Source organism: Cydia strobilella, chromosome 15 (assembly GCF_947568885.1).
Source record: "Cydia strobilella chromosome 15, ilCydStro3.1, whole genome shotgun sequence".
Taxonomy (NCBI): Eukaryota; Metazoa; Arthropoda; class Insecta; order Lepidoptera; family Tortricidae; genus Cydia; species Cydia strobilella.
In genome coordinates, this window is record NC_086055.1 from 6,862,886 (window position 1) to 6,885,326 (window position 22,441).

The 22,441-nt window shown below is 41.4% G+C and overlaps 1 protein-coding gene across 1 annotated transcript; it reads left to right on the top strand.

The window, feature by feature from the left end:
* Window positions 1-634: 634 nt before the first annotated feature.
* LOC134747898 (ribonuclease 3) lies at window positions 635-22,038 on the top strand. The gene is made up of 19 exons (XM_063682575.1): window positions 635-2,044; window positions 2,679-2,757; window positions 3,398-3,599; window positions 4,301-4,442; window positions 4,987-5,142; window positions 5,535-5,755; window positions 6,172-6,299; window positions 6,907-7,036; window positions 7,709-7,874; window positions 9,056-9,263; window positions 10,244-10,484; window positions 11,341-11,561; window positions 12,609-12,740; window positions 13,325-13,496; window positions 15,876-16,057; window positions 17,569-17,733; window positions 18,267-18,427; window positions 19,829-19,974; window positions 20,890-22,038. The coding sequence occupies exons 1-19, from the start codon at window positions 765-767 to the stop codon at window positions 21,291-21,293; spliced, it is 4,536 nt and encodes a 1,511-aa protein (XP_063538645.1). The 5' UTR covers window positions 635-764; the 3' UTR covers window positions 21,294-22,038.
* Window positions 22,039-22,441: the final 403 nt, after the last annotated feature.

Consider the following 22,441-nt stretch of genomic DNA (forward strand, 5'->3'; position numbering starts at 1 on the left):
TCAGTAGAAAAAGGCGCGAAACTCAAATATTCTAAGGTAAAGCAAACCTCCGCGCCTAATTTTTTTAAATTTGCCGCCTTTCCTACTGACGGAAATTGCTTGCCAAAGTATAACTGCAGGGCCATGTACTGTGCATGAAACTGCCGAGGACTATCATGCGCCCTTACGTGCTTTAGTTAATAGTTAAGCAGATTGCGCGGGTAAAAGTAACCGCCGCTAACATTTACTCAAGCGACTTGCCCTGCATGTAGTCTGTGCGGAAAGAGAAGAGTCATGGAATGTAAGGGAACCCATACATTCTACGACTCTTCTCTTTCCGCACAGACTCTACCAAAGAATATAATCTACCAAGGAATTGGCTTTGTATTTATTATTTTGTATAATTATTATTAATTACACTCTCCTTTGTATTAAGTTAAGTGTAAACATGTATTTCTCAGGAAGTGATTATTCTTGTAATCTTTTGAGAAATAAATATCTAAAACCTAAAAAAAATATAATACTAGACTCTACCTAACCAATAAACCGCGCGGCTGACCATCCTAATGCGTATGCGTGCGAGTTGTCTTAGCATGGCAACATTTTGTCCCGAATGTCACTGTCACAGCTGTCACACTACAGCTACATTTTGGTTCGCCAGCGGCAGCAAAAATGTATAAATCAAAATAAATGCAGCGAATGTAAAAAATATTGAATCAGTAAAGGAATTATATTTCCAAAGCTATTTATCCCCTAAGCTTAAAAATGCTTATTAAGTTATAAAAATGTCAATACCGCCCGTGAATTATAGTGTGCCGCCGCCGCGGTTGAACATGCCTCCGCCGGCGGTGCCTCCGATGTCCATGCCTCCACCGTCGGCGCCTCCACTGTCTGTGCCACCACCATCGGCGCCTCCAATGTCTGTGCCTCCACCGTCGGCACCTCCCCCAGTGGCGCCTCCGTTGTCAATGCCACCACCGACGGGCCCTCCGCTTCCCGTGCCTCCACCGACGGCGCCTCCGCTGTCTGTGCCTCCACCGTCAGTGCCGCCTCTGGGGCAGCTGTCTATGCCCCCGCCACAGCTCTTCCAACACCCGCCACCGTATTCTAGACCGTTACCCTCAATGGACAAGCCTCCACCATTACCAATCACTAACTTACCTCCACTAAACGTACCACCGCCATCGGTGACGGCGTTTCCTCCTCCTGCAGTGCCACCACAGTTTCCACCACCTACAGGGGCTGCATTCCACTCTCCAGACTTTTCCAATCCACCTCCAACACTAAAAGATAAATTGGTCAACCCAAATCAATCCAAGTCAGTAAAACAAGACACTCCCACAACATCCAAAGTTAGTGACAGGGCTTATTATGACTCCAAAATCCATTCTTCATCATCAAGATCAAGATATGATTCACCTCCAAGACATAGAGATAAAAGTCATGACAGAGAAAGGGATTATAGGGAAGGAAGCCATCGCAAATCAAGTCCTACTTACAGTAGCTCGAGCTACAGTCGAAGCAGGCACAGCCGGAGCCCTTCAAGACAAAGCCACAGAGACAGAGATGACTACAGGGAAAGAGACAGACATAGAGAGAGCAGCAGAGATAGATATGGAGAAAGTAGTCACAGAGATAGAGAATTGGAAAAAGAAAGATATTATAGAGAAAAATATGAAAGGGAAAAGATGAGGTATGAGCATGAAAGGCGGCACAGTCCATCCCATCACCGGGAAAGCAGTCACAGTAGGAGATCACCTTCTAGGTACAGCCACCGGTCACCTAGTAGACATAGTGGTCGGTCACCCAGCAGGCACAGCCACAGGTCACCCAGTAGACACAGCCATAGGTCGCCTAGCAGATACAGCCATAGATCACCCAGCAGACACAGCCATAGGTCGCCTAGTAGATACAGTCATCAATCGCCCAATAGACATAGCCTCAGGTCGCCCAGTAGAGATTCACGGTACCGGAGCCATGCTAGGGATGTGTCCCCAAGGTCCCGGCACGAGGCTTTGCCAAAGAAACCACTAACTGACAGAGAGAAGATTCTAGAAGAATACAGGTAAGCTCTCTCTCTCTCTTCTCTCTCTTTAGCCTTTTTCTACCCTTTGGGTGTAGGCCTCCTTCATTTTGCGCCATTCGTCGCGGTTCTATTCTAGGTAAGCTATGCATTTTTATGAAGTGATATTTTAACCCTTAAAAGCTTAGCAATTTATGCAGACTAAATTGCTATCCAATTAAATTAAATTCCATCATACTACAACATACTCAGCTGGCAAAACAGTTGCAAACTTTCATTGCCTTTTCACAAAAGTACTCTTAAGTAGTAAGTAGTTAGCTTAATTAATAATAGTAGCTTATTTATTTATTTAATCTTTATTGCACAAAAGAAAATACAATCGTACAAAAGGCGGACTTAATGCTATGAGGCATTCTCTACCAGTCAACCTTCAGGCAAAGCAGAGACATTATGATTACATATATACGAGTGATATACTTAAATAATGCATAGGCATAGACTTACATACATATATAGAAATATAATATTCATACAAATACATACAATGTACATAGATACAAATACATAAGATATCAGATGAAACTTACAAAACATAAACACTTAAGCTTAACTTTGCTGGCAGAATTTATCATAATTTATCAATGCTTATGTACTAACTTATTTGATTTTTTTTTAGGAAAAATTACTGTCAAACTTCAGAAGACCTAATTGAGAAAATTGAGAAATGGTCCAAAGAAAAACAGGAAGAGGAAGAGGTAAACCTTAAATACGTTTTATGTTTATTTTTCTAAGTTTTGTAGCAGTGATACATATTTCACTTAATTGTTCAAGCATGCTTGACCGATCATGACTGTTCCGAGCAGTTGTTATGGTACAGTCTGAGCAAAAAGGAGTGTGTCATGCATCTCATGCATTAGAGAATGGGACAATTTGATTTGCTGAAATATTACTACTACTTACTTACTGCTGTGGCGCGATGACCCGAAGTGGATCTCGGCCTCCGACACCAAAGACCCCCATGCTACTCTGTCCAAAGCCGTTTCTGTCCAGTCGACGACGCCGAGTTCGCTGAGGTCTGGAGGCTGAAATATTGGTTTTGTTAAACAGTGGGATTTCTATATGTAGGACTATTATGTTATGTGCTTGTAGTAAGGCCAGAGTCAGATTATCTGTAGAGTCAATGTAGGCTACTCCCCTACACCTTGCCCCCCTGGCCCTGGGCCTTGGCCCCCTATCTACGTCCTACATCTGCATCCATTATGAAGTTTGTATTAATAACTAATATAGGGTCATTGCGCTGGTTTTCGTCCAGCTCTAGTTTTCGTCCACTTACACCTATCTTGCCGCACATCATTTGATACATCATACACTTTATATTCATTAATACTATTTCAGACCCCGAAAATGTGGTACAGGAGCTCTCCAGCAGAACTGTACTATATACCAATTGAAGGTAGTGTGAAGCAAACACCAAAACTACAGAAGATATGTGATGCATTCTTCACCAAAGTGATTGAAAGAGGAAGGAAAGCTAGACCTGAAGTGGATGAACTACCTCCCCTGAAAGCACCAAAGGCAAAAATGTGCAAGCATAGATGTGAGTATTTAAATATTGTGCAGGTATTTTTGCGTAGGTATACATATTTTTTAAATATTTATATACAATCTTGATCTTCATCAGTGGCGTCTAATACAGCTTACGCGGCTATCGCCCTAGACCTCAAGGCTACGAGTACGCTGTCACCACTGGAGGGCTTCGTCACTTTTTATTTTTTTATTTGACCATTAAATGCATAGTGATGGATGCAGCCTACACAACAAAAATATATAATTTTATGCATAATTAGATAAAATAGATTTGTTCCTGTATAATTATTTTAATAGTAAATTAATACATTTTCTGTTGTTTTATGGAAATTAGTTCAGTATTTTAGTTATAAAGAATACATTTGTTTTAAGACGAACTGGCGGAAAATTTGGAAAAGTTGATGATTTTTAGTATGTGATTTTGGCGTTTTTTATTTCGGGGTTTGCAATTATTTTATATTTAAAATCTTTATTATAGATATATCACAAATAGTGTAAATTTCTGATGTTAGTAAGATTTTTCACATATCTTTTACCAATAATTGTATATTTATGTACATAAATTATGATTTACCCTATGTAACTTCCAACACTGATTTAGCATTAAAAATTGATGTTTTAATTTTATTTATAATTTTTCCAAATCAGTCACACATTAATTGCGGGCAAAAAGAAAAAAAATCATGCTCTAATGATTATTTTTCAATGCAGTGGATGAAAAGAGTTCATCGTCATCATCATCAGAGAGTGAAGAGAGTTTAGACGAAGACGGGCTGCAGGGCTACACGGACCGGATAATGGTAGAGCTGCAGAGGAAGCAGAGCCATCCGCGGAGGCTGCACCCGGAAATGTGGTATGTTGAGATTGTTTAATATTTGTTGTTATTATTTATTCATTTAATTTTGTACTTTAAAATCCATTACTTACTATTTATAGCCTGCTAGCGAATTTTTTTCATAAAAACTGTAGAACGGTATTAACATAAAAACTGTCCAAAAACACTGATGATTAAATATAGCCCCTGTTATGTTCAGTTGAAATCTCAATCAAAATGAAAAACTTAAAGTTAAAATTTACTAAATCAAGTAATACTATCTCAAAAAGCGAAAATCAAAGGCTCCAGCTCCAGACAACCTTATTTATTCTTGTATAGTCGCCATCAGATATATCGGAGCGGCCAAGGTGCTCACAAATATCTGAACACTCCTCTATTGTCAAGGCGTTCGAGTGCGTGTTCAGATATTTTTGAGAACCTCGGCCGCTCCGATATATCTGATGGCGACTGTACAACAATAGTGTTCGCATGTTATTTAAAAAAATGGGCGATGTAATTTTAAACTTCAAATTAAACAAAGCACTTTGAACTCTAACATATCTCACAATAAAGCACATTTAAGGTTCAACAACACTGGCGAGATGAACGGCGGCCCGCTCTGCCGCTGCAGCGCCCGCGCCCGGCGGCACGGCATGCGGCACGGGGTGTACGCGGGGGAGGGGAGCTTCCCGAGGTGTAGGCCGGACCACAGCAACCTGGACAAGCTGTACCATTACAGGCGAGTTGAGACTCTATTGCTATACTAATTAGAGTGCACAACTGCAAACGACCATAGCAACCTCTTCTGTGTTGTTGGTTGGCGTCCATGGTCTATACTCTATATGGATCTGTGACTACCACTGTCTATCAACTCTTTCAACTCCAGAGGTGTCACATCAAACCTTTCAAACTCTCTATTAGAATGTCATACTGATACTCGGGAATACATGCGGTACGTATGAAATAAAAAAATACTCCTGTAATGTACTACCATTCGTGAAATTTCAATGATTGTGTCAAACAAATCCCGTATATTGGCGCTTGTAGCTCTTGGTATGAGGATGTTTCAAAATGTACTTTTAATGGAAAACAGTGTGTGTAATTTCTTAAAACGTATTTTTCTGATCACAGGATAACCGTGTCCCCGCCAACCAACTTCCTCATCAAAGCCCCCACCATCATCGGCCACGACGAGCACGAGTTCCTCTTCTCCGGGTTCTCCATGTTCTCGCACTACAAGCTGGCGAAGCTGCCCACCTGCAAGGTTATAAGGTTCAATATCGAGTACACGATATTGTACGTCGAGGAACCCGCGCCGCAGAACTTTACTGTGAGGGAGCTGGATTTGTTTGGTGAGTTTATGCAATAATAAACCTTAAGGAATTTGCTCTATAGTACGAGGTGCTCTTACTGACGTACAAGGTTATAAGGTTCAATATCGAATACACGATATTGTATGTCGAGGAACCCGCGCCGCAGAACTTTACTGGATTTGTTTGGCGAGTTTTTTGTAATAATACATACTACAAAATTATGATGTTATCGATGTGCAAATTCATAAGGTTCATTATCAAAAACACGACATAAGTTAAAAACCGGACAAGTGCGAGTCGGACTCGCCCACCGAGGGTTCCGTACTTTTTGTACATTCCTTTCTAGTCGTTCGATTTCGAACCGTAATTCTTATAGTAGAGATGCTGTTTTAAGTATGATGTCTACGGACTAAAGGGTTAACTATATTGTAGTGTAATAAATATATGGTTTTCAGAGGACTTCCTGTTCATGGAATTGCTCGAGCTGGTGGACTTGGACTTGGGCAAAGCGACAGAGAACTCGTGCTCGCAGTTCCATTTCATGCCGAGATTCGTACGGTTCCTGCCTGAGGGTGGATGCGAGGTATGCACATTTTATTCGAAACAATTCACAATTTTCGTCATGCGCATCCACTGAGTTATTATCTTAATAGTATATTTCATAATAGAGAAATCATGTCAAACAATGAGTGTCGCAACCTGTAGGCGAGGGCGGGGGGTGAACCACGCGACCAAAACGTCGGAAGCGCCGTGAAATTTCAAGGCGCTTACACGTTTAGGCCGCGAGATTCAACGCCGCTCTTTCGTAACGTCGTAAGCGCCATGAAACACCGGCGCTTAAGACATATTCGTTTTGGTCGCGATGATAATCCCTACATAGATTTAACGACGATTTAATTTTTTTTGATTAAATGCATATTGTGTTTTATTTTATCGTGTCAATGAGGTTGGCAACTGTCAAAGGTTTGCAGAGATGGTGCCATCATAGCTTGCCCCTTTTTCTATGAGATTTGGCTTAAAGGGCTGGCAGGCATTAAAAACAAAATTTTTACACAATTCTAGGAATTGACAGGACAAGCTATGCTGGCGCCATCTGCCAATTATTTCGACCGGCCAATCCCATTAAAATCTTAACATTAATCGAAACTGTTCATGTCGATATTACTGTTTAAATGATTAAATAATTTCAGGTATTGTCAATGTGCGAGGTGCTAAAGTATCTTCTAGACCAAAGCGGGCTACTGATTCCGCCCAAAGATTTGGAGAATTTCCACAGCATGGACCATTACACGTGGCAAAAGTTTGTGGATAGAATTAAAGGTTAGTGAATTTAAGCTTCGCCGCAATTGATTTGATATAAAACCCCGACAGGCCACGACTTGATACGGGTTGTTAAATTAAAGTGCAATTTCTTTCTTGGCGTTGATGACCCTTTATTACTTCATTGACGTGGCGGCGAAAAGGTTAACAATGTAGAGTAGAGTTCATAAATATGTATACACTTTTTCACCTTATTGCAATTTCTGATTAAAAATATTGATAAAGTTTGTCAAAGGACTGTCTCATTTCAAACATAGACAGAGAGAATCATACTATCTTTGTCTTACACTAGTACTAGCACCCAAAAGAAAAGGATGATTATAGTTTTTTTTGTTCTTATTTACTGCCAATTTGGTTTGACCAACTATATTTATGAGCTTGACTACTAAAATATATATTTTTTATTCCACCATAAAAAAAATCGTCTTATTTTATATATTAAAAGTATATCCTCAAGAAACCTAGTTATTCAATAAAAGCATTCGACCGAATTAAAATTAAAAAGGGGGGGGGGGGGGGGTTTAAAAGCAAAAAATTTCGGATGTAGTTTGCCTTGGTTCTGTTACGAAAATAAAATTTGCCATGCCACTGCCACCATTAACGACGAGCGGATAAGTAAACAAAAAAATGCATAATTTTGTTTAAATTATTATTTTGTTTTTCGGCACACAGGAATGATAGTGACGTACCCGGGCAAAAAGCCATGTTCCGTGCGGGTGGACCAACTAGATCGCAGTCCGCCGGTTGGTGCCAAGGACACCAAGCCCAAGAGCTTTTATCCCGAGATCGTGCACTTTGGCATACGACCACCACAGCTCAGCTACGCTGGCAACCCCGAGTGAGTACAGACTATACGGACGTACAGGAATGATAATGACATTAGTGATTTACCCGGATAAGAAATAGCTAGTAGGCTCTACTGATGTACAGTTAACAAAAGTGCTTAGCATAACAACCCCGGGCAAGAAACCATGCTCGGGGCGGGTAGACCAGCTAGATCGGAGTCCGCTGGTCGGCTCTAAGGACTCTGTCCAAAACCTTCTACCCCAAGATTGTACACTTCGGCATACGACCCCCACAGTTAAGCTACGCTGGCAACCCTGAGTGAGTTGTAGTATAGATAAAGACACAGTTAACATTAGCTGTAAGGCAAAAAGCCATAAGCACAGAAAAACAAGTTTCCATTTCTCGGTAGTTAAAAATGGTGCCTACTTTTCAGTTTTGAGCTTCTATCAGCCAAAACGGCCGCCGATGTATTTTTGCCGTATGTTAAGTTTTTTTTGCCTCTTATCAACAATCTTAAGTTCCGGAAACAAGAATGATAAATTAGTAGCTAATTTGTTTATAAACCAAGGACGTCAAGTCCAAGACTTTCTACCCCGAGATCGTGCACTTCGGCATATGCCCACCGTAGCTCGGCAAAGCTGGCAACCCTGAATGGGTTATCTAGACACACGGTAGCGTGTTCAGCCAAGTACAAACAAAAAGGAACTGGCGACGCAGCAATTACACGAACCATTTTACTGGAAGCCGCTCCACCCCAATTTCAAAGAAAAACCGCAACAGGTGTACAGGTTAGCCGTTTGGCACATGCATACTAGAGGTCAAAACAATTTTTTTGACCCGCAGTTCCTAAAAAAAAATCCCTTAGGGGTGCTGAAACGTTTTTTTTTTGGACGGTTTTTTTTTTTTTTAAACCTATTGTGTACCTACCAAAGGGCTTTTTGAGGCGATTCTAAAAGTACACCACATCATTACATTTCAGCCATTTTTTTTTAATTAAAACAAAAAGAATTTTCAAAACATACCAAGTTTGGGCTCCTCCAGATACGATATGGCTGATTTTTTTTGTGCAATATACCACAAATGATACGTGATATCCTCATATCTAACCCCAAGAAACCAATTTTAACACTAGTGTTATTTTATTTGGCTGCGGTTATCTGTGAGGTGGGTGGTGGAACTTTGGCGGATATTTTAAAATTTACCTACATATTTCAACCGCATACTTTGTTTCAGATATCAAAAAGCTTGGCGTTACTACGTCAAGTACCGGCACTTGATCGCCAACATGGCCAAGCCGTCTTTCAAGGAGCGCCAGAAACTAACCGCTAAAGAGGCCAAGCTCCAGGAAATGAGGACACAGAGTAAAATGAAGAGAGATGTCACTGTCGCTATATCTTCGGAGGGCTTCCACACCACAGGCCTCATGTGTGATATAGTTCAGGTAAAAATATATCCATTATTATATTTAAAAGTTTGTCGCTAAAAAGGCCATGCTCCAAGAAAAAGGATGCAAATTAAATGAGGAGAGACGTTACTGTGACCATAATATTTTTGGAAGGGGTCCCACATCACCGGCCTCTTCTGTGAAATGGTTAAGGTAAAACTGTTACTAAATGAGTACTCAGTCGCCATAACCTCAGAAGGCTTTTACACTACCGGCCGACCGGATATACAGGTCGTTTCGCGAAAGCTAGCACGAATGGAATGAACGAAACTTTAATTGTATGAGTGATACATGTAGTATCAGTATACAGTCAGAACCGCCATCGTTAACTAGCGACCCGCCCCGGCTTCGCACGGGTAGTTAACTAATTTACAAAAATCTTTACAAATTATACATATATACAAGTTATACCTTCCTCTTGAATCACTCTATTTGAAAAAAACCGCATCAAAATCCGTTGTCTAGTTTTAAAGATCTAAGCATACATAGGGACAGACATACATACAATACAGAGCGGAAAGCGATTTTGTTTTATACTATTTAGTGATGTCATACACAATTATACACATAAATATTTTCGTTCACTCATTCGTTTCATTCGTGCCAGTTCTTGTGAATTGACCTGTACCATCACTACACAAATTTAGACATTCCTCCCAGAGAAATAATAAATCAATCAAATTGAACTCTTGACAAAAATTAGCCAAATGATGGTGTCTATCTAATTATACTGGCTGGTATAATATACTGGTGGTTATAGTGTTAGCTAATGGACTCTGAATGTTATTAAATATTTACCACTCAAAATCATCATTTAAAAGTCAATTCTACCAGCAAACATAAGAAAACAACTCGAAATTTGCATTAGATTACTTTGAATAAAATGCAATTTCCTTATCAGTTTTTGAACAATCAAGGGAGCCTTTACCAGCTGGTGTGGGAAAATACACATTTTTAAGTGATTCTTTTATTTTCAGCACGCCATGCTGATCCCAGTACTAGTTCGCCATCTCCGCTTCCACAAATCCCTAGACAGTCTCGAAGAAAAAATGGGTTACGTGTTCAAGCAACGAGCATTGCTCCAAACTGCATTAACCCATCCATCGTATAGAGAAAACTTCGGAACCAATCCTGATCATGCGAGGAATAGTCTCACTAACTGTGGTATTCGGCAGCCTGAGTATGGAGATCGGAGGATACATTATACTAGGAAGAAGGGTGGGTATTGAATAATCATCATCTTCCTCGCGTTGTCCCGGCATTTTGCCACGGCTCCATGGGAGCCTGGGGTCCGCTTGACAACTAATCCCAAGAATTGGCGTAGGCACTAGGTTTTACGAAAGCGACTGCCATCTGACCGTCCAACCCAGAGGGGAAACTAGGCCTTGTCGGGATTAGTCCGGTTTCCTCACGATGTTTTCCTTCACCGAACAGCGACTGGTAAATATCAAAAGATATTTCGTACATAATTTCCGAAAAACTCATTGGTACGAGCCGGGGTTTGAACCCGCGACCTCCGGATTGCAAGTCGCACGCTCTTACCGCTAGGCCACCAGCGCTCTTGGTGGGTATTGAATAATGATTCTAATTATTATTATAATATCATGAAGTTAAAGATCCCACAGCTGTTTATTTTCAAGTTAAGCTATTCATTATTAAAAGTTCTCTCATATCTTAGGGTCGTGACCGTGACCTACGTCATACTAACCTGAATGCACAGAAATCAATCGTGAAGTTGTTTAAATCTATCAGGCCAATTCAAACGTGCACTGACATCAAACCGATAATGGAGTCACATCAGTTAGCTCACATTCGCGCGGGCGTCTCGCTCGCACTAATACATGTGCGGCCAAGTCTGAGCAAAATGAACGCGAGAGAGAGTTAACTGATATAATTCCAATATCATTCTAATATCGGTTTGATGATAGTGCATGTTCGAATTAGCCTAAATGACTTGGGCTTTACTAAATGTGCACTGCACATGCGCTCCACGTCGTATCCGTTCGCCTATGCCTATGATTTGCGAATGGCATCTATACAAATTCAATTGATTAAGTTTTGTTATTTTTTCCAGGTATCGTAACGCTAATCAACATAATGTCCCGTTTCGGCAAGCACAGCGAGACAGAGTCGGAAATAAAACACAACGAGCGACTGGAGTTCTTAGGCGATGCCGTCGTGGAGTTCCTATCGTCGATACACTTATTCCGGATGTTCCCTGGCTTAGCAGAAGGCGGTCTGGCTACTTATCGTGCTTCTATAGTGCAGAATCAGCACTTGGCTAAGTTAGCTAAGGTAAGGTAGTTTTGTCCTTACCCTATCTGATTAAAACACGAGAACGAGCGACGGGACTTTTTAAGCGATGCCGTAGTGGAGTTCCTATCGTCGATATATCTGTTCAGAATGTTCCCTAGCTTAGCAGAAGGTGGTCTGGCTACTTATCGAGCTTCTATAGTGCAAAATCAGCACTTGACTATATATAAGTTAGCTAAGGTAATTTTGTCCTTAACTGATAAAATACAAGGAGGACGAACGACTGGAGTTCTTAGGCGATGCCGTCGTGGAGTTCCTATCGTCGATACATGTTTTCAGAATGTTCCCTGGCTAAGCAGAAGGTGGTCTGGCTACTTATCGAGCTTCTATAGTGCAGAATCAGCACTTGGCTAAGTTAGCTAAGGTAAGGTAGTTTTGTCCTGACCTGTTATTAAAACAATGAGGACGAACGACTGAAGTTCTTAGGCGATGCCGTCGTGGAGTTCCTGTTGTCGATACATCTGTTCAGAATATTCCCTGGCTTGGCACAAGGCGGTCTGCCAAGGTGGTGTGTGCTAGGTTGGTCCATATGTGGCGCTATAATCAATAGACATAGGTTTAGGATAGTAATAATAAATATGTACTCGTTCACTTTTCCAATATACCAATATACGCCATAATAAGAGGTACACGCTGGTTTCCCTCCGACTCCTGAAGATTCCTTCGGCCTCTGCCCCAGGGGTCGGAAACCGGTATTTGCTCCATACAAAAATACCGGTATTATTACGTTCTTTTTCGTTCTTTAGTTTATAATTTCATTTTTAATGGGACGTTTTAATAATGCAAAATTGTTTCCTAAATACATGATTCAGTCCTACGTAATGAGCATAAAAAAAATCAAAATATTGGGCTATTTCGGGGTTTAAAAAAAATACCGGTTCCGAGCCCTGCTCTGCCCACGTGCCATCAGCAACTTATCGAGTTTCTATAGTGCAGAATCAGCATTTTGCCAAGTTGGCTAAGGAAAAAAAGCATTTAAACGACATCATGCTAAATTCTTTCGTATGTTTATAATTTGTTTATGTTCAGAACATCGAGCTGGAGCAGTTCATGTTGTACGCGCACGGCTCGGACCTGTGCCGCGACGTGGTGATGCGGCACGCGATGGCCAACTGTTTTGAGGCGCTCATGGGCGCGCTCTTTCTCGATGGAGCTCTACAGGTGAGACAGAAATACAATAGGGTAGTTTCCTACTAGTCAAATCAGTGCCTTTTTCGAACTGTCAAAACTGGTCAAAACGATAAGCCACTATGGAATTTATATGGAAACTAAACAAGTGAGGTCACCGTCAAGTCAACTACTCTTTAACGAAATCTTATTTGTTAAATAGAAATCGTGTCAAAAAATACTGCTGTCCACGTTTTTCTAATATTTTTCCGGTGCTTTATTTCGTGCATGTTGTTAAATAATTTATTTTAAATACAGCCAACAGTCCCTATTACACGTTATTCGTACTGACTTGAGGTATAATTTTGAATAGGGTAGAAGTAACATATACTTCTTTTTCATTCACAGTGACATCGCCAATATTCGTTAGCGTAGAAAATAAAATAGCTTTTAAGAAAGGAATGTAATAACAGTTATAAGCAAAGTTGAAAAACATTTTTAAACCTTATCATATTCCCGCTTGCTGATAAACCAGTTAAATTAGGTGTTTAAGGTTACAATAAAGTTTTGAAAATGTTCGCGATTTCAAGAAAATAACAGTGACTATAGTGTAAATTTGTTTAATTTTTACGTATCAGGTCTCGGACCGCGTGTTCTCTCTAGCGCTGTGGTACAACAAGTCAGAGTTATTAGAAGTTTGGAATAAGGAACGCGCGCACCCGCTACAAGAGCAAGAGCCGCTCGGCGACCGCAAATACATCAGGGACTTCAAGTTCCTGCAGAAACTCACTGAGTTCGAGGACTCTATAGGTAAGGCTTATTCTTCATACACCGTGTATTCTCCCTAGCGCTATGGTGTAACGAGGCGGACTTACTACAAGTTTGGAGCAAAGAAAGAACTCGCTCCCTACAAGAGCATGAGCCGCTGGGTGACCGCAAGTACATCAGGGACTTCAAATTCCTGCAGAAACTCACTGAGTTCGAGGACTCTATAGGTAAGGCTCATTCTTCATACACCGTGTATTCTCCCTAGCGCTATGGTGTAAAGAGGCGGACTTACTAGAAGTTTGGAACAAAGAAAGAACTCACTCCCTACAAGAGCAAGAGCCGCTGGGTGACCGCAAGTACATCAGGGAGTTCAAGTTCCTGAAGAAACTCACTGAGTTCGAGGACTCTATAGGTAAGGCTCATTCTTCATACACCGTGTATTCTCCCTAGCGCTATGGTGTAAAGAGGCGGACTTACTAGAAGTTTGGAACAAAGAAAGAACTCACTCCCTACAAGAGCAAGAGCCGCTGGGTGACCGCAAGTACATCAGGGACTTCAAGTTCCTGAAGAAACTCACTGAGTTCGAGGACTCTATAGGTAAGGCTCATTCTTCATACACCGTGTATTCTCCCTAGCGCTATGGTGTAAAGAGGCGGACTTACTAGAAGTTTGGAACAAAGAAAGAACTCACTCCCTACAAGAGCAAGAGCCGCTGGGTGACCGCAAGTACAACAGGGACTTCAAGTTCCTGCAGAAACTCATTGAGTTCGAAGACTCTATAGGTAAGGCTCATTCTTCATACACCGTGTTATTCTCCCTAGCGCTATGGTGTAACGAGGCGGACTTACTATAAGTTTGGAACAAAGAAAGAACTCGCTCCCTACAAGAGCAAGAGCCGCTCGGTGACCGCAAGTACATCAGGGACTTCAAGTTCCTGCAGAAGCTCACTGAGTTCGAGTTTCTCCAATATGCTCGGAGATGTTCACCTTATTGTAGCAAAAATAATACGGGAAGTACTTTATAGTCAAATTCAAATTAAAAATATTCAAATCATTATTGTCCTGTTTTAGCGGGCGGACTCTTATTTTTTTTAAAGGATCATGTGTGCACATACAGGACACAAATATATTACACAAATATATTGCACAAATATATTGAATGAACGAATATTGAATGGTACTGAATGGCAGAATAAGTTGTGCCTTTAACTTTTAAAAAATAATTAAAGAGGGAAATTGTTTTTGACGTTTTTGATGTGGAGGTTTGATTTGAGTAATGATTGATGCTTAAACAATGATTATTTTACCTTATTTCCTCGCATGTTTAGAGAAAGCATTATATATGACTCGGCAGGAATAGCAATTCGTGGATTCGTCTTCTCACGCATCACGCATCCACGGATTGCCCTTTCCCGGCCTCTGCAACAACAACAATGTACCTACTATTATTAAAAGTTTGTAATAAGGAACGCCCACACCCGCTTCAGGACAAGAGCCGGTGACCGTAAGTTTAGTTGGTCAAACCAAATTGTCAGTAAATAAGAACAAAAAAAAAAAAACTATACTCATCCTTTTCTTTTGGGTGCTAGTACTAGTGTAAGACAAAGATAGTATGATTCTCTCTGTCTATGTTTGAAATGAGACAGTCCTTTGACAAACTATATATTAGTAGGCCTAGCACAGGAGCGGCGCACCAGTATCTCGCCCGCGAGATAGACTACCCGTCTTTTTCTAACTGCATTAATTAGAGAGGGACGGGTGGTCTATCTTGAGATACTGGTGTGCCGCTCCTGTGCTAGGCCTGGGCCTGGGACTTCAAGTTCCTGTCAGAATTCGAGGACTCCATTGGTAAGATAGCATGGTTTTTACAAACTGTGCTGTGAGCAAAGCCCTTAGCCGCTTTGGATTGATTATGCGGTGACCGAATTATGATCTGGTGAAAATACAAATGGCGGACCGCGGTCCGCATCCGGACCGCCGACGTTTTTTATTTTTTTTGCTTATTTAATAAACTCAATGAGAAATGGGCCGCGGATGGTCATTTTATTCTAAGAACCGGACCCCTGAAGAAACTAATTGGTGACCCCTGACTTAAGGTATATAAGGCCAAATGATGATAGGAGTGTTTTGGATTCCTACCTAAGTAGGTTTTGCGGACTAGATGTCTTATGAAGTTATGACCGTACCTAATTAAATACAGACAACAGTCTCGTGAATTAAATTTTGTAGAAAAATAGTTTGATGCAGCTGCTGGTAACTGTTTGAGCTGACTTAAACCTAATACTGCCGATGATATAATGACTTTGTAAAAGTTAATAATGAATAATGATTACAGGTGAATTTAATCGCGTTTGAAATATTTTGTAGCAATATGGAATACCAATAAATACACAACAATACAAGACAATGTTATTTTAAACAGGTGTTCAGTTCAAGCACATACGTCTCCTAGCTCGCGCTTTCACCGACCGCTCCGTCGGCTTCACCCACCTCACGCTCGGCTCCAACCAGCGCCTCGAGTTCCTGGGCGACACCGTGCTGCAGCTGGTCGTGTCCGACCGTCTGTACCGGCACTTCCCCGACCACCACGAGGGCCACTTGTCTGTGAGTATTAACTGTAACTATACAAGTGTGACACATCCGTCTCCACCGACCGCTCCGTCGGCTTCACCCACCTTACGCTCGGCTCCAACCAGCGCCTCGAGTTCCTGGGCGACACCGTGCTGCAGCTGGTCGTGTCCGACCGTCTGTACCGGCACTTCCCCGACCACCACAAGGGCCACTTGTCTGTGAGTATTAACTGTAACTATACAAGTGTGACACATCCGTCTCCACCGACCGCTCCGTCGGCTTCACCCACCTTACGCTCGGCTCCAACCAGCGCCTCGAGTTCCTGGGCGACACCGTGCTGCAGCTGGTCGTGTCCGACCGTCTGTACCGGCACTTCCCCGACCACCACGAGGGCCACTTGTCTGTGAGTATTAACTGTAACTATACAAGTGTGACACATCCGTCTCCACCGACCGCTCCGTCGGCTTCACCCACCTTACGCTCGGCTCCAACCAGCGCCTCGAGTTCCTGGGCGACACCGTGCTGCAGCTGGTCGTGTCCGACCGTCTGTACCGGCACTTCCCCGACCACCACAAGGGCCACTTGTCTGTGAGTATTAACTGTAACTATACAAGTGTGACACATCCGTCTCCACCGACCGCTCCGTCGGCTTCACCCACCTTACGCTCGGCTCCAACCAGCGCCTCGAGTTCCTGGGCGACACCGTGCTGCAGCTGGTCGTGTCCGACCGTCTGTACCGGCACTTCCCCGACCACCACGAGGGCCACTTGTCTGTGAGTATTAACTGTAACTATACAAGTGTGACACATCCGTCTCCACCGACCGCTCCGTCGGCTTCACCCACCTTACGCTCGGCTCCAACCAGCGCCTCGAGTTCCTGGGCGACACCGTGCTGCAGCTGGTCGTGTCCGACCGTCTGTACCGGCACTTCCCCGACCACCACGAGGGCCACTTGTCTGTGAGTATTAACTGTAACTGAGGTATTTCCTTTGTGCTACGACATGGGATTCTTCAAGAAGCGGGTATTTAGGGTTCTCAAGGGTCGGCAATGCTTAAGTGGCTCCTGTGATGTTGCTTACGTCCATGGGCGACGATGACTGCTTCCCATCAGGCGCCTCGTCTGCTCGTTTGCTATCACATAAAATAAAAAAAAACTATACAAGTGTGACACATCCGTCTCCACCGACCGCTCCGTCGGCTTCACCCACCTCACGCTCGGCTCCAACCAGCACCTCGAGTTTCTGGGCGACACCGTGCTGCAGCTGGTCATGTCCGACCGGCTTTACCGGCACTTCCCCGACCACCACGAGGGCCACTTGTCAGTGAGTATTAACTGTAACTATACAAGTGTGACACATCCGTCTCCACCGACCACTCCGTCGGCTTCACCCACCTCACGCTCGGCTCCAACCAGCGCCTCGAGTTCCTGGGCGACACCATGCTGCAGCTGGTCGTGTCCGACCATTATTTATAAATGTCCGGAAAATTTTAAATACGATACGAAAAAAGAGATGAATAATGAAAATAATCTTCTTTTTCTCCAGTTGCTGCGTTCGTCGCTAGTAAACAACCGCACACAAGCCATGGTATGCGACGACCTCAACATGTCAGAGTACGCCATCTATAACAACCCAAAGGCCAAACCCACAACTAAGAAGCACAAGGCTGATCTGCTCGAGGCTTTCCTCGGGGCGCTGTATATCGATAAAGTAAGTCATTATTTGTGGAGATCACAATTTTTTTGATATGTGGGAATTTTCAGAAAAAAAGTGTACCATTTACCTTTTTTCGAAAAAGTAACAACTTTTAGGTTATTTCGACTCAGAATCACGACAAAGAAAAAAAGTGCCCGCAGTTTTTTTATACAAATTTTGGGTGTCAGTTTTATGACGGTCCATACAAAATGCATCACAAAACTGACCTGTTTTTCGGACCCTTTTTAAAATGTACAATTGTACAACTTTTCGCGACTCAAAGTTTTTCAGGGAGATCGCTTTAGCGATCAGACCGCCGGTTGAAGGATCATATAAATATAACCTATAGGTATAATGGCTTCTGCACGTTGCTTTTTTTTTCTAAAGTTCAGAAATCTATTGGTTCGTTGTAATGCGTTCTTACTAATGAAATTCGGGCAAACGGTACACCAAACATCAACATCTTCAATCGATAGGTAAGATAGGTAACCTTTACGAGACTTGATAACAAACGTGTCGCATATTAACATACAGTCTAAATTCCCCAGAACCTCGACTACTGCCAGGCGTTCTGCAACGCTTGCCTCTTCCCGCGCCTGCAGGAGTTCATCCTCAACCAGGACTGGAACGACCCCAAGAGCAAACTGCAGCAGTGCTGCCTCACGCTGCGGTCCATGGAGGGCGGCGAGCCAGATATACCGCTATACAAGTAATTTTTACCTACTCTTATGTCATTTTACAGATTGTACTGGGGACCAATAGCCATTCATACGAAGTGAACGCAGAGATCATACTGTAGGTACAACTTTCAGTCTTTCACTATGATACTAATTCCGAAGTTGATTAGCTAGCTAAAGAAGATACTTAAAGGAAACATTTTTTTTTCGATCGATGCATACGGTGCATACGGCAATGAATACGCATTCGGTGATCTAACAAAAACATCTCTCGTCTGCTTTGACGCACTCTCGACTGCACCTGGTATTTTTTGTCAATATATTCATTTCTTTCTCTGCAATAGTAATAAAATAAGTTTTTGGCATTAATTTGATTTTTGGTACAAGCTTTTATCACTGACTGTACTTTTTTTACCACAGGCAACTAATACTCATCAAGACAATTCTAAAAACCCCAAACACAATTAGGTAGGTTGCGTTGTTTCATCACAAGAGTTCCTATGGCAACCTCTTGTCTCCATCATCAGATCAGACGATGTTACCATAATATTGCATTGTCACCCGACTTACATATGTATGCAAATTTTCAGCTCAATCGGAAATCGGGAAGTGGGACAAATTTAACTTTCAAGATTTGACCCGCACTAATAACATACATACAAATAGGGCAAGTTAAAGCTTATAAAAAGACAATCAATTTCTGATGTTTTTCAATTATTTTTTTCAAGACGGTATATATAAGAACTTATGAACTTACAAACCACACATAGGAGGCTCTAAGGCCTAACCTACACTTGTAAGTATTACTTACGTAAATAGAGACAGCTATACTACAGAATGAGAGATGAATATCATTATCTCATTGTAACAAATAGCTTTGTAGTTTGTATTTTAGGCCTGAATGTTACTACATAACCCTTGAAGTGGCAGCAACAGCCTCGCGGACAATTAACGTCATTTAAATTTGTAAATTTGGAATTTGATTAATTAAAATAAAATCGAAATTCCTTCAACCAAAGATAGATATAACTCCGTAATAGATGAATACAGTCTAAGGAAAAAACGTGCCTCGAAAATCACGAAAATTTGATTCTCTATCAGATGGCGCCACTAGTTTTGGCCTACACTCGTATAGAGGGCGTTGACTGTTTCGTTTGTTATTTATAATTTTAACGCATACCAGTGAAAGAACATGGGTCAAAATCATATAAAAATAATTATTGCAAATAAAAAAATCATTTATCCATATTTAAATACATTTTATCGTATTTTTATAAATATTTATTTTTAGTTTTAAAGTGTGTCGACAGATGGCAGTGAATTTACTGGGGTTACAAAATTTACTATGACAGTACCGCTCTAGTATAAGTTACTCTATGGTAAACGCTTCATAATGCAGTGTCTGACAGTTTTCTGGTTTCGTGTTACACCAGGGTGATCGAGTGTCTCGGGCCAACCAACACGCGCGTGTACACAGTGGGTGTATACTTCCGCGGCGCTCGCTTGGCGGCGGCGCGCGGACACTCCATACAAGAAGCGGAAATGAATGCGGCTGAGCAAGCGCTTGCGCAGGCCCACGGTAAGTTTTGAGATTAGGTTTATTTGTTCTGTGTTTCTGTCATTATACAGAGTGATCCTGTTATGTCTGACCATACTCTGAGGGGTGAATATGTAGGTAGGCATACTAAACTAAACAACTTTTACTCGTACTATGGAAGTTATAGGACCAACGCCGAAAACGCAAAAAAAATTTGTTGTCTCATACCTCAGAGGATATAACCAAACGGAGACGTCTTGCTTGTAATTTTCTGTACTAAAAAGTCTGCCGATTTTTGCGGGGGAGGGGAACGTCAAATGTAACGTAAAAATAGCCATGTCAGATAAACGTCAGTCCATACATTGTGTATGACCATTGGCCAACTATTTTCGACAGAGGGAAACGCCTTTTAATGGTTACTCCGTTTGGTTATATCCTCTAAGTCATACATTTCAGCGAATCATATGAGTATGTCAATGTTTTGTATGCCCGAAGAATTTTATTTTGCAAACATTGTTTATCTTAAATTAACTTCTCAGGTCTCGGCTTTGACAAAATGGTTGAAAGGCAAGGCTTCATATTAAATTTAATGTGTCTTCTCATTCAAAAGCTACCGACACTTCTTCAGTTTTTTATAAGGCGCACCAGAAAAAGTGGTACCTTTTGACTGAGACCGTCACAAATCTTTGTTAAGTGTTGTCTAAGCTCGAATCCTGTCCTATTCAACGTGTTACGCTGGTCTGGCTTGATTAGGAATTTATCTTGGTTTCGAATTATTTCTTTTAATTTGGGAAAATGTATTACGTTTATTTTACTATAATTTCATTTTCAAAAGAGAGCGCTCAATCGTATGGAATGAAATATTTCACTGTTTAGACTACAGACAACAGGCAGACCCCTTAATTCACTTCCAGAAATAGGTATAAATATTACATAATAACCGTTAAATATTTTCAGAGCTCTTTCCTCAACTGGATCATCAGAAGAAAGTGATAGCGAAGAGCATGAAACGAAAGAAGAGATCGGACAGCCCCCAAGAGAGTGCCGCGTCCCACAAGCGTAAGCGACTCGAGGATCGCGTACCGAAAGCCTATAGACTCGACAAGCAATCCGATTCAGAATCTGAAGATATTAGCAGCGCTCTCTCTCTTTCAGAAGACGAGGAAAAGAGCGAGCCTAAGTCAGACGATGATTCTGGGCTCGATAGCGACGCTGAATCGATCAGTCAGGATAAGTTGGAGAACGTGCAAGTTAGTAGCTTAGTTAGTGATATGGAGAAGATTAAGGAGGATCTGATAAGGAGGAATGAATATGACAAACTCAAAGAGAAATGTCGGCAATCGGACTCTGATGAAGAGTGAATCTTTTGAAGTATTATGTTAAGTAGGAAAATATAATTTGCCCTAAAGGGTCGTTGATAACCTATAAACCTAGATACGATTATTAGGTCATTTACATGGCACGAGTTTTTCACCTTGAGAATACGATTATCGTAACACGAGATTATCGTATCGTTTATCATCATATTGCACCACGAAATGACATAATCGCCTCGTCTTCGATGATTTAATGGATCCATAATGTATAATATAATTATAGGCGAGTTTTTTTTAGTACATGCGTGAAAAGTTTTGCATTAAAATCGCCAAGCAAGTATCGCTTACGATATCATGATTTTTAGGCCAAAATCGTACCATGTAAGTGGTCCTTTATTTTGAACCGCTAATTTTATCGGAGAATCTTTTTATGGTTGTGAGTGACCATGGTAAAGACTGAGAAAGGAAGCTAATTGTTATTTAAATATTTGATAGTCCTGGAAGAATTGTCTGCTTATATTTTTTAGGCTGTTTGTATAGTTTAAGATATTATGATATGTAATAAGAGTAAGGTTCATAGAATGTATAATAGAATTTAAATCATCATTTTCGATAGGTAATCTATGAATTATAAAATTGCTAAATCAATTCCAATATATTGTAAGTGATTGCAAAAGCTAATGTGTAAATTGAAATAAAACTAGTTTGTTTAGTAGGCAACTATTCCCCGCTTTTTATGGTTCCGTACCTCAAAAGGAAAAAACGGAACTCTTATAGGATCACTCGTGCGTCTGTCCATGGGCGTAGCCAGCATTTTTTAAGGGGTGGGGCAGAAGTAGGGGAGGCTGTTTCAACCGTACCCTGTTACCATACAGGGTACGGTTAAACCGCTCGAATATTTTCGATCTACAGGAGAGTGAGGGTTAGGGCAAAGATAGTTATAACTCCGTAATAGATGGATACAGTCTAAGGAAAAAACGTGCCTCGAAAATCAAGAAAATTTGATTCTCGCTCAGAGGGCGCTACTAGCTTTGGCCTACTGTCGTATAGATGGCGTTGACGATTTCGTTTGTTATTTAACCATTTTAACGCATATCAGTGAAAGAACATGGGTCAAAATCATAAAAATAATTAATGCAAATAAAAAAATCATTAATCCATATTTAAATACATGTTAGGGGAAAGAGGAGCGA